Consider the following 15,966-nt stretch of genomic DNA (forward strand, 5'->3'; position numbering starts at 1 on the left):
ACTTCATGTTCACCTACGATTGTACCAAAGCTGAAACATTGTACTGGACGTTATTCAGGGACAAAGCAGACATGAGTTATGATGAATCAGAACGACTGGCATTTATTGAGGAGCCTGCGGATGTGCGACGAACACTGTACCTTATTGAGATAAATCATATCGCCAAGGATTTGCATGCACTGGTTACACTTCTCAGAGCCTACCTTCAGACTTGAACTTTGATCGCTGTTGTATCACATTTACGTATCATTACATGCTGCTTCTCTTGCAAAACTCGTAAAGCACTACTACTATATTTTGCAGCTGATACTGGTAAAACGTTAATACTCTATGATTGTATTAAAACATTATTGTACATAATGCACTGGAAACATTTTCAAACATAATGTGGTTAACTTCTATTTCACCTCAATGAGCGAGGGCGGGATGAAAAAAAAAAGTAGTTTAGCATTTCCTATTCTGTTACAGTGTTAAGATAAAGATCAATTCAATTCAATTTAATTCAATTCAATTCAATACAATCATCTCTCCCTCATTCTCGTTCTCATAAATAGGACTCAAACCATACCGGCACGGTGGCCTAGTGGTAAGGCGTCCGCCCCGTGATCGGGAGGTCGTGGGTTCGAAACCCGGCCGGGTCATACCTAAGACTTTAAAATTGGCAATCTAGTGGCTGCTCCGCCTGGCGTCTGGCATTATGGGGTTAGTGCTAGGACTGGTTGGTCCGGTGTCAGAATAATGTGACTGGGTAAGACATGAAGCCTGTGCTGCGACTTCTGTCTTGTGTGTGGCGCACGTTATATGTCAAAGCAGCACCGCCCTGATATGGCCCTTCGTGGTCGGCTGGGCGTGAAGCAAACAAACAAACAAACAAGCACATTTCACTGCTGTACAGCATACATCGTCCCCAAATACCTGTGTCTGTGTGTCACCGACTTAGTTGCTCTGCAGAGTGTGTGTGTGTGTGTGTAATACTGCCTTGCTGCAGAGTTTGTGTTATACCGCTTTGCTCTGCTGAGTGTGTTTGTGTTAATTACGGTCTGTCTGTATATTCTTTTGTCTGTCCGTCTGTCATTCAAGGGTAAGGGGGTGTCCTTAACCTCTCCTTTGTTGTCTCGGTCTGTCTCTCTGTCTCTGTCTATCTGTCTATGTCGCTCTTTCTGACTCTCTCCCTCTCAGCGGAGATCAAAGCCAATGAAAAACACACATCTCTGAAGCAGTTTTAGCTTGTGCCTCCAAATGACTGCTGTTCAACAACCAGACCCCATCTGACTGCTGTTTGGGAAACAGTCCCCAATTCACTGCTGTACACCATTTACGTATCATTACATGCTGTTTCTCTTTCGAAACTTGTAAAGCACTACTTCTATTTTGCAGCTGATACTGGTAAAATGTTAATACACTATGATTGTATTGAAACATTATTGTACATAAAGCACTGGAACATTTTCAAACATAATGTGGTTAACTTCTATTTCAACTCAATGGGCGAGGGCGGGATGGAAAAAAAAACATTTTAGCATTTCTTGTTCTGTTACAGTGTTAAGAGAAAGATAAATTCAATTCAATTTAATTCAATTCAATTTAATACAACTCTCTCTCCCTCATTCTCATTCTCATAAATCAGACTCAAACCATCCGTTGTCAGGGTCGTGAATGCTAGCTACTGACTGGATTGGAAATACTCTTATGTCGCCTAGCGCCATATGTAACTGATGAAACCATTCATAGCACAGCGCAGAGCTATCGGTTTTTGGACGTCCCCATTTCACTGCTATACAGCAAACATCGTCCCCAAATAACTGTGTCTGTGTGTCACCGACTTAGTTGCTCTGCAGAGTCTGTGTGTGTAATACTGCCTTGCTCTGCTGAGTTTGTGTGTTATACCGCTTTGCTCTGCTGAGTGTGTGTGTTTGTGTTAATTACGGTCTGTCTGTATATTCTTTTGTCTGTCCGTCTGTCACTCAAGGGTAAACCGGCACGATTAGCTTAGTGGTAAGGCGTCCGCCCCGTGATCGGGAGGTCGTGGGTTTGAACCTCGACCGGTGTCACGATTTCATCTTTCGCCTGTGTACATATTTCCCCCTCGATATTTACTCGAGACCGAAATGTTGTTTCCTGGTAAAATTAAGAAGAGAAATTATTTATGGACGAAAAGCATGTCAGTTTCTTGCATGTGAAAAAAATTGGTTGTGAAATTAAATAGATTTCACTCCCAAAATCGAATTCTTCGAAAACGTGTACCGAGTGGTTACGTCCCTTGAGTAAGAAGGGAAACATTTTAGGATGAATCAAATTTCTAAGTTAAATAAAATAATTGGTTGGACAAATTTGGCCCCATGAATGTAAGGTACACAAGGTCGCTCATCAGTACTATCGAAGGGTGTTTTTTTTGTTCAGTGTAGAGTTTATACTAGATCAACGAGGCCGAAAATCGAAATATCAACACGGCGAAAGATGAAAACGTCACACCGGGTCATACCTAAGACTTTAAAATTGGAAATCTAGTGGCTGATCCACATCCCATTTTGGTGCAATCCCATTTTGCCGCCGTCCCATTTTTTTCCCTATCCCATTTTCGCGACATTTCACAAGCCAAGCGTCATTTTATAAAATTTATAATTTTGGATGATTAATGAGATGAGGATGATTATAATGATGATGCTATGGATTTCCAATTTGGATTGAGACTACGTGACAGGGCATTTTACTAACATGTCATAACAATAGCGCGACATCCCATTTTGACACCATATTCCATTTGGCCGCCATGCCGTTTCACCGTATTCCATTTATCCCCCATCCCATTGTCGCGACATTTCACAAGCCAAGCGTCATTTTACTACCGTGTCATAACAATAGCACGTCATCCCATTTTGACACCATCCCATTTGGCCGCCATCACATTTTTTATTTATTCTTCTTGCCAAGCCTCACTATACTACTATACTGCGTTATTCAACTAGGAAGACATTCCGTTTAGGCCAAATTCCATTTTTGCCACAATCCAAAATGTCGCGAAATAGAGATGGCGGCAAAATGGGATGACGGCAAAACGGCATGGCGACAAAATGGAATGTGGCGCTAGTGGTTTGACACGGTGGTAAAATGACACATGGCCTATGAAATGTCGCAAAAATGGGATGGGGGCAAAATGGGATAACGGCGAAACGGGATTGCGCCAAAATGGGAAGTGGAGCTAATGGTACATGACATGGTGGTAAAATGACACTTGGCCTGTAAAATGTCGCAAAAATGGGATGGGGGCGAAATGGGCTAACGGCCAAACGGGATTGCGCCAAAATAGGATGTGGGGCTATTGGTACATGATATGGTGGTAAAATGACACTAGGCCTGAGAAATGTCGCCAAAATGGGATGGGGGCGAATTGGGATAACGGCGAAACAGGACTAATAGATCCCTTGACTTGGGGTAGTGCGACTCTGTCACTGCTAGCTTTCCACTCGGAGGAAGCGACCGGAATTTCCCAACGATGGGACATCCTAGTAATTAATTTTTTTTTTTAATTCCTAAAATTAACAGAGTCGCGCTACCCCAAAAGTCAAGGAATTTCGTGTTTGTCCCTTGACTTTGGAGATGACAAGAAAATATCGGGCGCAAAAACGTGATTTGTAAAATTTTTCACAACATATGTCGCCTAGCGCCATGTATGTGATGAAACCATTCATATAGCTCTGCGGGAGCTCTGCACTTTTGGACGTCCCCATTTCACTGCTGTACAGCAAACATCGTCCCCAAATACCTGTTTGTTTCTAAAAAATCACGCTGGAGGTTGCATTTTATGTAATAACCTCCTGAAATGAGTTTTGACACTTTAGAATGGCATGTAAAATGACACATAACCTATGAAATGTCGCAAAAATGGGATGGGGGCAAAATGGGATAACGGCCAAACGGGATTGCGTCAAAATGGGACGTGGAGCTAATGGTACATGACATGGTGGTAAAATGACACTTGGCCTGTAAAATGTCGCAAAAATGGGATGGGGGCGAAATGGGCTAACGGCGAAACGGGATTGCGCCAAAATGGGATGTGGAGCTAATGGTACATGATATGGTGGTAAAATGACACTTGGCCTGAGGAATGTCGCCAAAATGGGATGGGGGCGAATTGGGATAACGGCGAAACAGGACTAATAGATCCCTTGACTTGGGGTAGTGCGACTCTGTCACTGCTAGCTTTCCACTCGGAGGAAGCGACCGGAATTTCCCAACGATGGGACATCCTAGTAATTAATTTTTTTTTTTAATTCTTAAAATTAACAGAGTCGCGCTACCCCAAAAGTCAAGGAATTTCGTGTTTGTCCCTTGACTTTGGAGATGACAAGAAAATATCGGGCGCAAAAACGTGATTTGTAAAATTTTTCACAACATATGTCGCCTAGCGCCATGTATGTGATGAAACCATTCATATAGCTCTGCGGGAGCTCTGCACTTTTGGACGTCCCCATTTCACTGCTGTACAGCAAACATCGTCCCCAAATACCTGTTTGTTTCTAAAAAATCACGCTGGAGGTTGCATTTTATGTAATAACCTCCTGAAATGAGTTTTGACACTTTAGAATGGCATTTAACGCTCATTGAAGTTTTAACAAACTTTCTAACACCTAAAACATTCATAGCACCGATAACGTAATTCTAGCTCTGCACTTTGTGTACACATACGTCCCCATTTCACTGCTGTACAGCAAACATCGTCCCCAAATGTCTGTTTTTCTAAAAATCACGCTGGAGGTTGCATTTTATGTAATAACCTCCTGAAATGAGTTTTCACACTTTAAAATGGCATTTAACGCTCATTGAAGTTTTAAGAAACTTTCTAACACTTAAAACAAAAGAGACCCCAAATGCCTGTGTTTTGAGCAAGATGGCATTTTGATACACAGCCGACCCCAAATGACTGTAAAACCACCTATGTGTGTGTGTGTGTGTGTGTGTGTGTGTGTGTGTGTGTGACAACAGGACGTGCTCTCCCCTACCCCCTTCTCCCTCTCCACCTGTGGACAATCTGATTTGTTGCGTCAATAAAAAGTGACAACAGTCATGGTTTGTTTCGCTCCTTCTTGTGTTCTCAATTCATTGACTCGTGCATTCTTTGTGTTTGTATTTTCTATGTGGGGATCTACGTATCATATGTATACCTTTGTCTGCTATCTACTTCAATTCTTTCGCAGGATTGGATTGGATTGGATTGGATAAGATTTACAGTCCAGTGAGGTTACTCTCATGGAAATTCGGGCTTCTTTCTCCCCGGGGAAAGCGAGCTGCCATGTATACATACGGCGCTATCCATATTTTTTTTTTCCTGCATGCGTGTATTCATGTTTCCTGAGACTTAATGCCGTGTGAGATGGAATGTTTTTACTTTATTCCAAGTCCCACGGGTATTTGATGGACATTTTTATCTATGCCTAAACAATTTTGCCAGGAAAGACCCTTTTGTCAATCGTGGGATCTTTAACGTGCACACCCCAATGTAGTGTACACGAAGGGACATCGGTTTTTCGTCTCATCCGAAAGACTAGCACTTGAACCCACCACCTAGATTAGGAAAGGGGGGAGAAAATTGCGGCCTGACCCAGGCCTGAACACGCAACCTCTCGCTTCCGAGCGCAAGTTAGCGTCAGCAAGCCTGTTAGTAAGTCAGTCTGTCACGTGCGCAGTCAGACTTGACAGTTTGTAAACACGTTGGTTTGTTTGCTTGCAAATCATTGTACTTCTTCCCAGCTCGCAAGAGACGTTATTTCGTAATATTGCTATTTCATATGTTACGTGGATTTCCATTGGTCAATTGGGCAAAACTGAGCTCAGTGCAAAAGTGATATCGACGACATTTCCGTCAGTATCAGTTTTGATATCGACGACCTCTTTATTGCTTCCCCACTTCAAAAACAAAACCACCTAAATTTAAAAACAAACAAATATACATGAAAATGTAATTATCCCAGAATTTAGTTGAGCAAGTGACTAAAGACTTTTTGAAAGGAAAGACATTTTTAAAATACTGAAAAGTACAAGAAAAGAGTGAACAAAAAGAAATAATAATCAGAGGGAGGGATATGGAACAGCCAAAACGGAGACAAATACTTTTGTAATTTCTTTACAGTAAATACAAAATGTCCAGAGAATTAGCAATATATCTAACATTGACTGACTGTGTGATGATATCTTCTGCTATTGGTCTGTTTCGACAGTGATATCAAAATAACAGACCATAGCAGAAGATATCATCACACAGTCCGTCAATATTGAGTATTAGTGGTGCTCGATTCGAACGGCGGGTAAGGGCCCGTTCACACACACAACGTTGTTTGTTTTTTTTGCCACTACAGGGAAAGTCACAACGATCTACTGAGGCTAAATTCCCCAGAAACCATAGCGTTGAATGTATCAGATTACAAAAAGTACGCGGCTGTCTTTCTGCCCCAGTATGAGTTCATCGTGGCCCGTATGTGCAGTCGTGCGTGACGTCACGAGGGTCCGGGTACAGGTATCGTGTGTCAGCTCTGAAGACTTTATATTGTTACGACCTGTGTTGTCAGAACCCAGTCTGTGTCTGTGTGTGAATTTGTCGACACAACCACAGCAGAGACGTGTTCAGGTTGTGTTTCATTTTATATGTAAAGAAGCCAGTCACTGTTGATGTCCAGTCACTCTTGATGTTCAGTCACTCTTGATGTTCAGTCACTCTTGATGTCCAGTCACTCTTGATGTTGACGTGAGTACCGGGAACTTCATGTCTCCCTCTATGGGTGTTCAGTTCGATCTTCGATCTTCAGCCCTGACAAATCAGGCTGACGTCGTTAGTTGTGCAAGCAGGACTGAAATATTGCACTGAACGTCTTCCATGCTGATCATACCATACCTCAGATAGCCAGGACACATCTTCACAACGCCTGTGTTTGACTGTATTGCCTTTATTGTTCTAGTATCGGTCTTTGGATGTGTCTACTTTGTTTTTTGAGGCAATAGACCTCCCGGGATTCTAATAGAAATAGCTTTAAGCATGGAGCTTACAACGTGAACTGAGACAGGAGACAAACTGGCATCAGTCTCGGCTAGCACTGTCAGCTGAAGACAGTCTCGGCTAGCACTGTCAGCTGAAGACAGTCTCGGCTAGCACTGTCAGCTGAAGACAGTCTCGGCTAGCACTGTCAGCTGAAGACAGTCTCGGCTAGCACTGTCAGCTGAAGGCAGTCTCGGCTAGCACTGTCAGCTGAAGGCAGTCTCGGCTAGCACTGTCAGCTGAAGACAGTCTCGGCTAGCACTGTCAGCTGAAGACAGTCTCGGCTAGCACTGTCAGCTGAAGACAGTCTCGGCTAGCACTGTCAGCTGAAGACAGTCTCGGCTAGCACTGTCAGCTGAAGACAGTCTCGGCTAGCACTGTCAGCTGAAGAGACGACAAGAAATAACAACCAACCATTGGATGTGTCGAGATAGCCCCAAGTTGTGAGGTAACATCGCTGAACAGAGGTAAGACTATGTGTGTAGAGGTAAGACTGTGTGTGTAGAGGTAAGACTGTGTGTGTAGAGGTAAGACTGTGTGTGTAGAGGTAAGACTGTGTGTGTAGAGGTAAGACTGTGTGTGTAGAGGTAAGACTGTGTGTGTAGAGGTAAGACGTGTGTGTAGAGGTAAGACTGTGTGTGTAGAGGTAAGACTGTGTGTGTAGAGGTAAGACTGTGTGTAGAGGTAAGACTGTGTGTGCAGAGGTAAGATTGTGTGTGTAGAGGTAAGACTGTGTGTGTAGAGGTAAGATCACTGTGTGTGTAGAGGTAAGACTGTGTGTGTAGAGGTAAGACTGTGTGTGTAGAGGTAAGATTGTGTGTGTAGAGGTAAGACTGTGTGTGTAGAGGTAAGACTGTGTGTAGAGGTAAGACTGTGTGTGTAGAGGTAAGGCTGTGTGTGTAGAGGTAAGACTGTGTGTGTAGAGGTAAGACTGTGTGTAGAGGTAAGACTGTGTGTGTAGAGGTAAGGCTGTGTGTGTAGAGGTAAGGCTGACTGTGTGTAGAGGTAAGACTGTGTGTGTAGAGGTAAGACTGTGTGTGTAGAGGTAAGACTGTGTGTGTAGAGGTAAGACTGTGTGTGTAGAGGTAAGACTGTAAGTGTAGAGGTAAGATTGTGTGTGTAGAGGTAAGACTGTGTGTGTAGAGGTAAGACTGTGTGTGTAGAGGTAAGACTGTGTGTGTAGAGGTAAGACTGTGTGTGTAGAGGTAAGACTGTGTGTGTAGAGGTAAGACTGTGTGTAGAGGTAAGACTGTGTGTGTAGAGGTAAGACTGTGTGTGTAGAGGTAAGACTGTGTGTGTTGAGGTAAGACTGTGTGTATAGAGGTAAGACTGACTGTGTGTAGAGGTAAGACTGTGTGTGTAGAGGTAAGACTGTGTGTGTAGAGGTAAGACTGTGTGTGTAGAGGTAAGATTGTGTGTGTAGAGGTAAGACTGTGTGTGTAGAGGTAAGACTGTGTGTGTAGAGGTAAGACTGTGTGTGTAGAGGTAAGACTGTGTGTGTAGAGGTAAGACTGTGTGTGTAGAGGTAAGATTGTGTGTGTAGAGGTAAGACTGTGTGTGTAGAGGTAAGACTGTGTGTGTAGAGGTAAGACTGTGTGTGTAGAGGTAAGACTGTGTGTGTAGAGGTAAGACTGTGTGTGTAGAGGTAAGACTGTGTGTGTAGAGGTAAGACTGTGTGTGTAGAGGTAAGACTGTGTGTGTAGAGGTAAGACTGTGTGTGTAGAGGTAAGACTGTGTGTGTAGAGGTAAGACTGTGTGTGTAGAGGTAAGACTGTGTGTGTAGAGGTAAGACTGTGTGTGTAGAGGTAAGACTGTGTGTGTAGAGGTAAGACTGTGTGTGTAGAGGTAAGACTGTGTGTGTAGAGGTAAGACTGTGTGTGTGTAGAGGTAAGACTGTGTGTGTAGAGGTAAGACTGTGTGTGTAGAGGTAAGACTGTGTGTGTAGAGGTAAGACTGTGTGTGTAGAGGTAAGACTGTGTGTGTAGAGGTAAGACTGTGTGTGTAGAGGTAAGACTGTGTGTGTAGAGGTAAGACTGTGTGTGTAGAGGTAAGACTGTGTGTGTAGAGGTAAGACTGTGTGTGTAGAGGTAAGACTGTGTGTGTAGAGGTAAGACTGTGTGTGTAGAGGTAAGACTGTGTGTGTAGAGGTAAGACTGTGTGTGTAGAGGTAAGACTGTGTGTGTAGAGGTAAGACTGTGTGTGTAGAGGTAAGACTGTGTGTGTAGAGGTAAGACTGTGTGTGTAGAGGTAAGACTGTGTGTGTGTAGAGGTAAGACTGTGTGTGTAGAGGTAAGACTGTGTGTGTAGGGGTAAGACTGTGTGTGTAGAGGTAAGACTGTGTGTGTAGAGGTACGACTGTGTGTGTAGAGGTAAGACTGTGTGTGTAGAGGTAAGACTGTGTGTGTAGAGGTAAGACTGTGTGTGTAGAGGTAAGACTGTGTGTAGAGGTAAGACTGTGTGTGTAGAGGTAAGACTGTGTGTAGAGGTAAGACTGTGTGTGTAGAGGTAAGACTGTGTGTGTAGAGGTAAGACTGTGTGTGTAGAGGTAAGGCTGTGTGTGTAGAGGTAAGACTGTTTTGTGTAGAGATACGACTGTGTGTCAGTGTAGAGGTAAGACTGTGCGTGTAGGGGTAAGACTGTGTGTGTATATGTGGTAAGACTGTGTGTGTAGAGGTAAGACTGTGTGTGTAGAGGTAAGACTGTGTGTGTAGAGGTAAGACTGTGTGTGTAGAGGTAAGACTGTGTGTGTAGAGGTAAGACTGTGTGTGTAGAGGTAAGACTGTGTCTGTAATGGTAAGACTGTGTGTGTAGAGGTAAGACTGTGTGTGCAGAGGTAAGACTGTGTGTGTAGAGGTAAGACTGTGTGTGTGTGTAGAGGTAAGACTGTGTGTGTAGAGATAAGACTGTGTGTGTGTAGAGGTAAGACTGTGTCTGTAGAGGTAAGACCGTGTGTGTAGAGGTAAGACTGTGTGTGTGTAGAGGTAAGACTGTGTGTGTAGAGGTAAGACTGTGTGTGTAGAGGTAAGACTGAGTGTGTAGAGGTAAGACTGTGTGTGTAGAGGTAAGACTGAGTGTGTAGAGTGTGTGTGTGTAGAGGTAAGACTGTGTATGTAGAGGTAAGACTGTGTGTAGAGGTAAGACTCTGTGTGTAGAGGTAAGACTGTATGTGTAGAGGTAAGACTGTGTATGTAGAGGTAAGACTGTGTGTGTAGAGGTAAGACTGTGTGTGTAGAGGTAAGACTGTGTGTGTAGAGGTAAGACTGTGTGTGTAGAGGTAAGACTGTGTGTGTAGAGGTAAGACTGTGTGTAGAGGTAAGACTGTGTGTGTAGAGGTAAGACTGTGTATGTAGAGGTAAGACTGTGTGTGCAGAGGTAAGACTGTGTGTGTGTAGAGGTAAGACTGTGTGTGTAGAGGTAAGACTGTGTGTGTAGAGGTAAGACTGTGTGTGTATATGTGGTAAGACTGTGCGTGTAGAGGTAAGACTGTGTGTGTATATGTGGTAAGACTGTGTGTGTAGAGGTAAGACTGTGTGTGTAGAGGTAAGACTGTGTGTGTAGAGGTAAGACTGTGTGTAGAGGTAAGACTGTGTGTGTAGAGGTAAGACTGTGTGTGTAGAGGTAAGACTGTGTGTGTAGAGGTAAGACTGTGTGTGTAGAGGTAAGACTGTAAGTGTAGAGATAAGACTGTGTGTGTAGAGGTAAGACTGTGTGTGTAGAGGTAAGACTGTGTGTGTAGAGGTAAGACTGTGTGTGTAGAGGTAAGACTGTGTGTGTAGAGGTAAAACTGTGTGTGAAGAGGTAAGACTGTGTGTAGAGAGCATTGAAAGAATTATGTGAGCTTCAAACAGCTTCAAAAACACGTTGCTTGAGGCGAGCCCACACTTATTCAGTGTTGTGAGGATTTCTGTCGTTCCTGTCTTGCCTCTCGATACAAATTCCTGTGTGCCTATGTTGACACTCATTGTTGTAAAACAGGTGAAGCCAAGGTATGTATTATCTACCAACACCTTGAGCTCCTTGGTAACTAAATACCGCATCTCTTTCTCGGATAAGTAACCATGTTTACGGAATACCACAGCTTTTGTTTTTACATTTAGTCAAGTTTTGACTAAATGTTTTAACGTAGAGGGGGAATCGAGACGAGGGTCATGGTGTATGTGTGTGTGTGTGTCTGTGTGTGTGTGTGTGTGTGTGTGTGTGTGTGTGTGTGTGTGTGTGTGTGTACAACTACTACTACTACTACTACTACTACTACTACTACTACTACTACTACTACTACTACTACTACTACCACTACTACTACTACTACTACTACTACTACGACTACTTATACTACTTTACTACTACTTCAGGTGGCAGTACCACCTGTACGTGGGTACCCAAATTGTGATTTTTACTGTTTGTAAAATGTTCGGATTTTTCTATTGACATTTGCATGATTACTCATTATACCACACATTGTTCATACAAAGTGTTGATTTTGGCCTAACAAAAATTAAACATATTTCTTGGTGAAAAAAAAAAATTTTTGTAGGATGAGCTGTGGCCGAAGTAAAAAAATAATCATTTATTTTTGAACTCATAACTCATAGGTTTATGCACAGATTGTCTTCATGTTTTGTAAATTATGTAAGCAGTAGATTATCTGGATTATGTGCTATGGGGATTTCTTATATCTGTAACGGTTGATGTGTGATGGCCGTGTAAAAATGTGCCTAAAATTAGGTAATAAAAAAAAGTTGAAAAAAATTCTTAATCAATCTCTAGGACAGATATCCAGAAAATGCTATGACAACATCCAGATACAAGCATTTTAAAGCACTCCACAAAATTGTATGTGAATATCTCCAATATCAGCCCCAAACTGACCCGCCATCGCCATTTTTCGCTAACTTTTTAGCCTTCAAATTGGATACAAATTTGCTTTCCTACCTGTCTGCTGAGCTAGTACCCCCCTGGCTGGTATGGGTCCCCTTCCTGTCTGGTCTGCTGGGTCAAAAATCACTTTTTTTCATGACATTACATGATGTAAGACTTTTTATATGTAAATATGATTGAAATTTCATAGTCCGTAAGTGTTTTTTTTTTATTCAAAACGTAGTAGTTTTCGAGAAATTTGAGGTCGTTTTCAACGTGGAAATTCTCGGAATTTCCGGGTTGTGCACCCCCACTTGACCTCAAATTTCTCGAAAACTTCTACGTTTTGAATAAAATCACTTACAGATTATGAAATTTCAATCATATTTACATATAACAAGTCTTACATCATATAATGTCATGAACAAGTGATTTTTGACCAACGTACAGGGGGTACTGCCACCTTAAATAAATACATAATAAAAGGAAGAAAATTATGAGTTTATGTGTAAGAAGCGCATTATACAGACACCTTTTTTTTCTGAAATAGAGATAGAAAGAAAGACACAAACAGCTAGTACAGACTGACAGACAGACAGACAGACTGACAGACAGACAGACAGACTGACAGACAGACAGACATAGAGAAACACCAAGACCGAGAATGAGCGAGACATAGAGCTCAAATTACGACACTGAGTTTTAACTCGTTCCCAAAAGGCCAACGTGTTGAACAAAACAGGCCAGGCAGTACTGGCGTACACGAGTCACATGCTGCACCCCTTCCCCTGATATTGCCCGCTGTGAGTACAATGCGACCCGGATGTGCAGTAGTCTGAGACGACACAAGATCCCGGGTACACGGGTACTCCTACCTGTAGGGCCTGCATTGTACAGCCAGTGTCGTGTACATAGCGATAACTACCTGCAGGGCCTGCATTGTACAGCCAGTGTCGTGTACATAGAGATAACTACCTGCAGGGCCTGCATTGTACAGCCAGTGTCGTGTACATAGAGATAACTACCTGCAGGGCCTGCATTGTACAGCCAGTGTCGTGTACATAGACAATACTACCTGCAGGGCCTGCATTGTACAGCCAGTGTCGTGTACATAGACAATACTACCTGTAGGGCCTGCATTGTACAGCCAGTGTCGTGTACATAGACAATACTACCTGTAAGGCCTGCATTGTACATCCAGTGTCGTGTACATAGAGCTAACTACCTGTAGGGCCTGCTTTGTACAGCCAGTGTCGTGTACATATAGATAACTACCTGTAGGGCCTGCATTGTACAGTCAGTGTCGTGTACATAGAGATAACTACCTGTAGGGCCTGCATAGTACAGCCAGTGTCGTGTACATAGAGATAACTACCTGTAGGGCCTGCATTGTACAGCCAGTGTCGTGTACATAGACAATACTACCTGTAGGGCCTGCACTGTACAGCCAGTGTTGTGTACATAGAGATAACTACATGTAGGGCCTGTATAGTACAGCCAGTGTTGTGTACATAGAGATAACTACCTGTAGGGCCTGCACTGTACAGCCAGTGTCGTGTACATAGAGATAACTACCTGTAGGGCCTGTATAGTACAGCCAGTGTTGTGTACATAGAGATAACTACCTGTAGGGCCTGCACTGTACAGCCAGTGTCGTGTACATAGACAATACTACCTGTAGGGCCTGCACTGTACAGCCAGTGTCGTGTACATAGACAATACTACCTGTAGGGCCTGCACTGTACAGCCAGTGTCGTGTAAATAGACAATACTACCTGGCGTGCTGTGTCAAAGCAGATTGTCACGAATGGATTTGTACATTTAGACAAGTTTTGACTATGCCATGTTTCAACATTGACTGGGAATCGAGACAAGGGTGGTGGTGTATGTGTGTGAGTGTGTGTATGTGTAGAGCGATTCAGAGACCTGGTTTTCGTAATTGTTGTTTCGCCTTCACATTCCCATATACATACACACCACCCAGCCTTTGTTTCTTTCTTCCTGTTTCTTCCCGTTGTCTATGCTGACTGTCAAGGCTCTGGTCGTTGTCTATGCTGACTGTCAAGGCTCTGGTCGTTGTCTATGCTAACTGTGAAGGCTCTAGTCGTTGTCTATGCTAACTATGAAGGCTCTGGTCGTTGTCTATGCTAACTGTGAAGGCTCTAGTCGTTGTCTATGCTGACTGTGAAGGCTCTGGTCGTTGTCTATGCTGACTGTCAAGGCTCTGGTCGTTGTCTATGCTGACTGTGAAGGCTCTAGTCGTTGTCTATGCTTACTGTGAAGGCTCTAGTCGTTGTCTATGCTGACTGTGAAGGCTCTGGTCGTTGTCTATGCTGACTGTGAAGGCTCTGGTCGTTGTCTATGCTGATTGTGAAGGCTCTGGTCGTTGTTTATGCTAACTGTGAAGGCTCTAGTCGTTGTCTATGCTGACTGTGAAGGCTCTGGTCGTTGTCTATGCTGATTGTGAAGGCTCTGGTCGTTGTCTATGCTAACTGTGAAGGCTCTAGTCGTTGTCTATGCTGACTGTGAAGGCTCTAGTCGTTGTCTATGCTAACTGTGAAGGCTCTAGTCGTTGTCTATGCTGACTGTGAAGGCTCTAGTCGTTGTCTATGCTAACTGTGAAGGCTCTAGTCGTTATCTATGCTAACTATGAAGGCTCTAGTCGTTGTCTATGCTAACTGTGATGGCTCTAGTCGTTGTCTATGCTAACTGTGAAGGCTCTAGTCGTTGTCTATGCTAACTATGAAGGCTCTAGTCGTTGTCTATGCTAACTGTGAAGTTCTCTAGTCGTTGTCTATGCTGACTGTGAAGGCTCTAGTCGTTGTCTATGCTAACTGTGAAGGCTCTAGTCGTTGTCTATGCTAACTATGAAGGCTCTGGTCGTTATCTATGCTAACTATGAAGGCTCTAGTCGTTGTCTATGCTAACTATGAAGGCTCTAGTCGTTGTCTATGCTAACTATGAAGGCTTTAGTCGTTGTCTATGCTAACTGTCAAGGCTCTAGTCGTTGTCTATGCTAACTATGAAGGCTCTAGTCGTTGTCTATGCTAACTATGAAGGCTCTAGTCGTTGTCTATGCTAACTGTCAAGGCTCTAGTCGTTGTCTATGCTAACTGTGAAGGCTCTAGTCGTTGTCTATGCTAACTGTCAAGGCTCTAGTCGTTGTCTATGCTAACTGTGAAGGCTCTAGTCGTTGTCTATGCTAACTCTAAAGGCTCTTGTCATTGTCTATGCTAACTGTGAAGGCTCTTGTCATTGTCTATGCTAACTGTGAAGGCTCTTGTCATTGTCTATGCTAACTGTGAAGGCTCTAGTCGTTGTCTATGCTGACTGTGAAGGCTCTAGTCGTTGTCTATGCTAACTGTCAAGGCTCTAGTCGTTGTCTATGCTAACTGTGAAGGCTCTAGTCGTTGTCTATGCTAACTGTGAAGGCTCTAGTCGTTGTCTATGCTAACTATGAAGGCTTTATTCGTTGTCTATGCTAACTGTGAAGGCTCTAGTCGTTGTAAAAGGCTTTGATTTCACAACGCAATGAAGTTTTGTGATTATGCAAAGCGATACAGAGAATGTGGATAGACGCTTGTGGTGCACGTTTTGAACATGTGACAGTAAAACATTCAATTTACACACAGAACAAAGTCAATTTATACAGTACTTATACGTTGTTGTTTGTTGTTTGTTGTTTGTTGTTTGTTGTTTGTTGTTTGTTGTTTGTTGTTGTTTGTTGTTTGTTGTTGTTGTTTGTTGTTGTTTGTTGTTGTTTGTTGTTGTTTGTTGTTGTTTGTTGTTTGTTGTTTGTTGTTTGTTGTTTGTTGTTGTTTGTTGTTTGTTGTTTGTTGTTTGTTGTTGTTTGTTGTTTGTTGTTTGTTGTTGTTTGTTGTTGTTTGTTGTTGTTTGTTGTTGTTTGTTGTTGTTTGTTGTTGTTTGTTGTTGTTTGTTGTTGTTGTTTGTTGTTGGTTGTTGTTGGTTGTTGTTGGTTGTTGTTGTTGTTGTTGTTGTTGTTGGTTGTTGTTCTTGTTCTTGTTGTTTTGATTTTGCGATAGTGGAGTTAAGATACTAACAATGTTCTGTTGGAATAGTAT

General features: G+C 42.9%; 1 protein-coding gene across 3 annotated transcripts in view; it reads left to right on the forward strand.

The window, feature by feature from the left end:
• The first annotated feature begins 6,573 nt into the window (after positions 1-6,573).
• Positions 6,574-15,966, forward strand: part of LOC138956581 (uncharacterized) — a 71,257-nt gene continuing 61,864 nt past the window's right edge. For 2 of the 3 annotated variants that reach the window (XM_070327903.1, XM_070327905.1), the window contains exon 1: positions 7,328-7,494. Coding sequence is in view for 1 of the 3 variants with exons in the window: in XM_070327904.1 (XP_070184005.1) it covers positions 6,732-6,739 (8 nt within the window). In the remaining 2 variants the exon portion in view is untranslated. Of the gene's footprint in view, positions 6,740-7,327; positions 7,495-15,966 lie in introns of those variants that run through there. The other variant, XM_070327904.1, reaches the window with a different exon arrangement.

This window comes from Littorina saxatilis, unplaced genomic scaffold (genome assembly GCF_037325665.1).
Source record: "Littorina saxatilis isolate snail1 unplaced genomic scaffold, US_GU_Lsax_2.0 scaffold_455, whole genome shotgun sequence".
NCBI lineage: Eukaryota > Metazoa > Mollusca > Gastropoda > Littorinimorpha > Littorinidae > Littorina > Littorina saxatilis.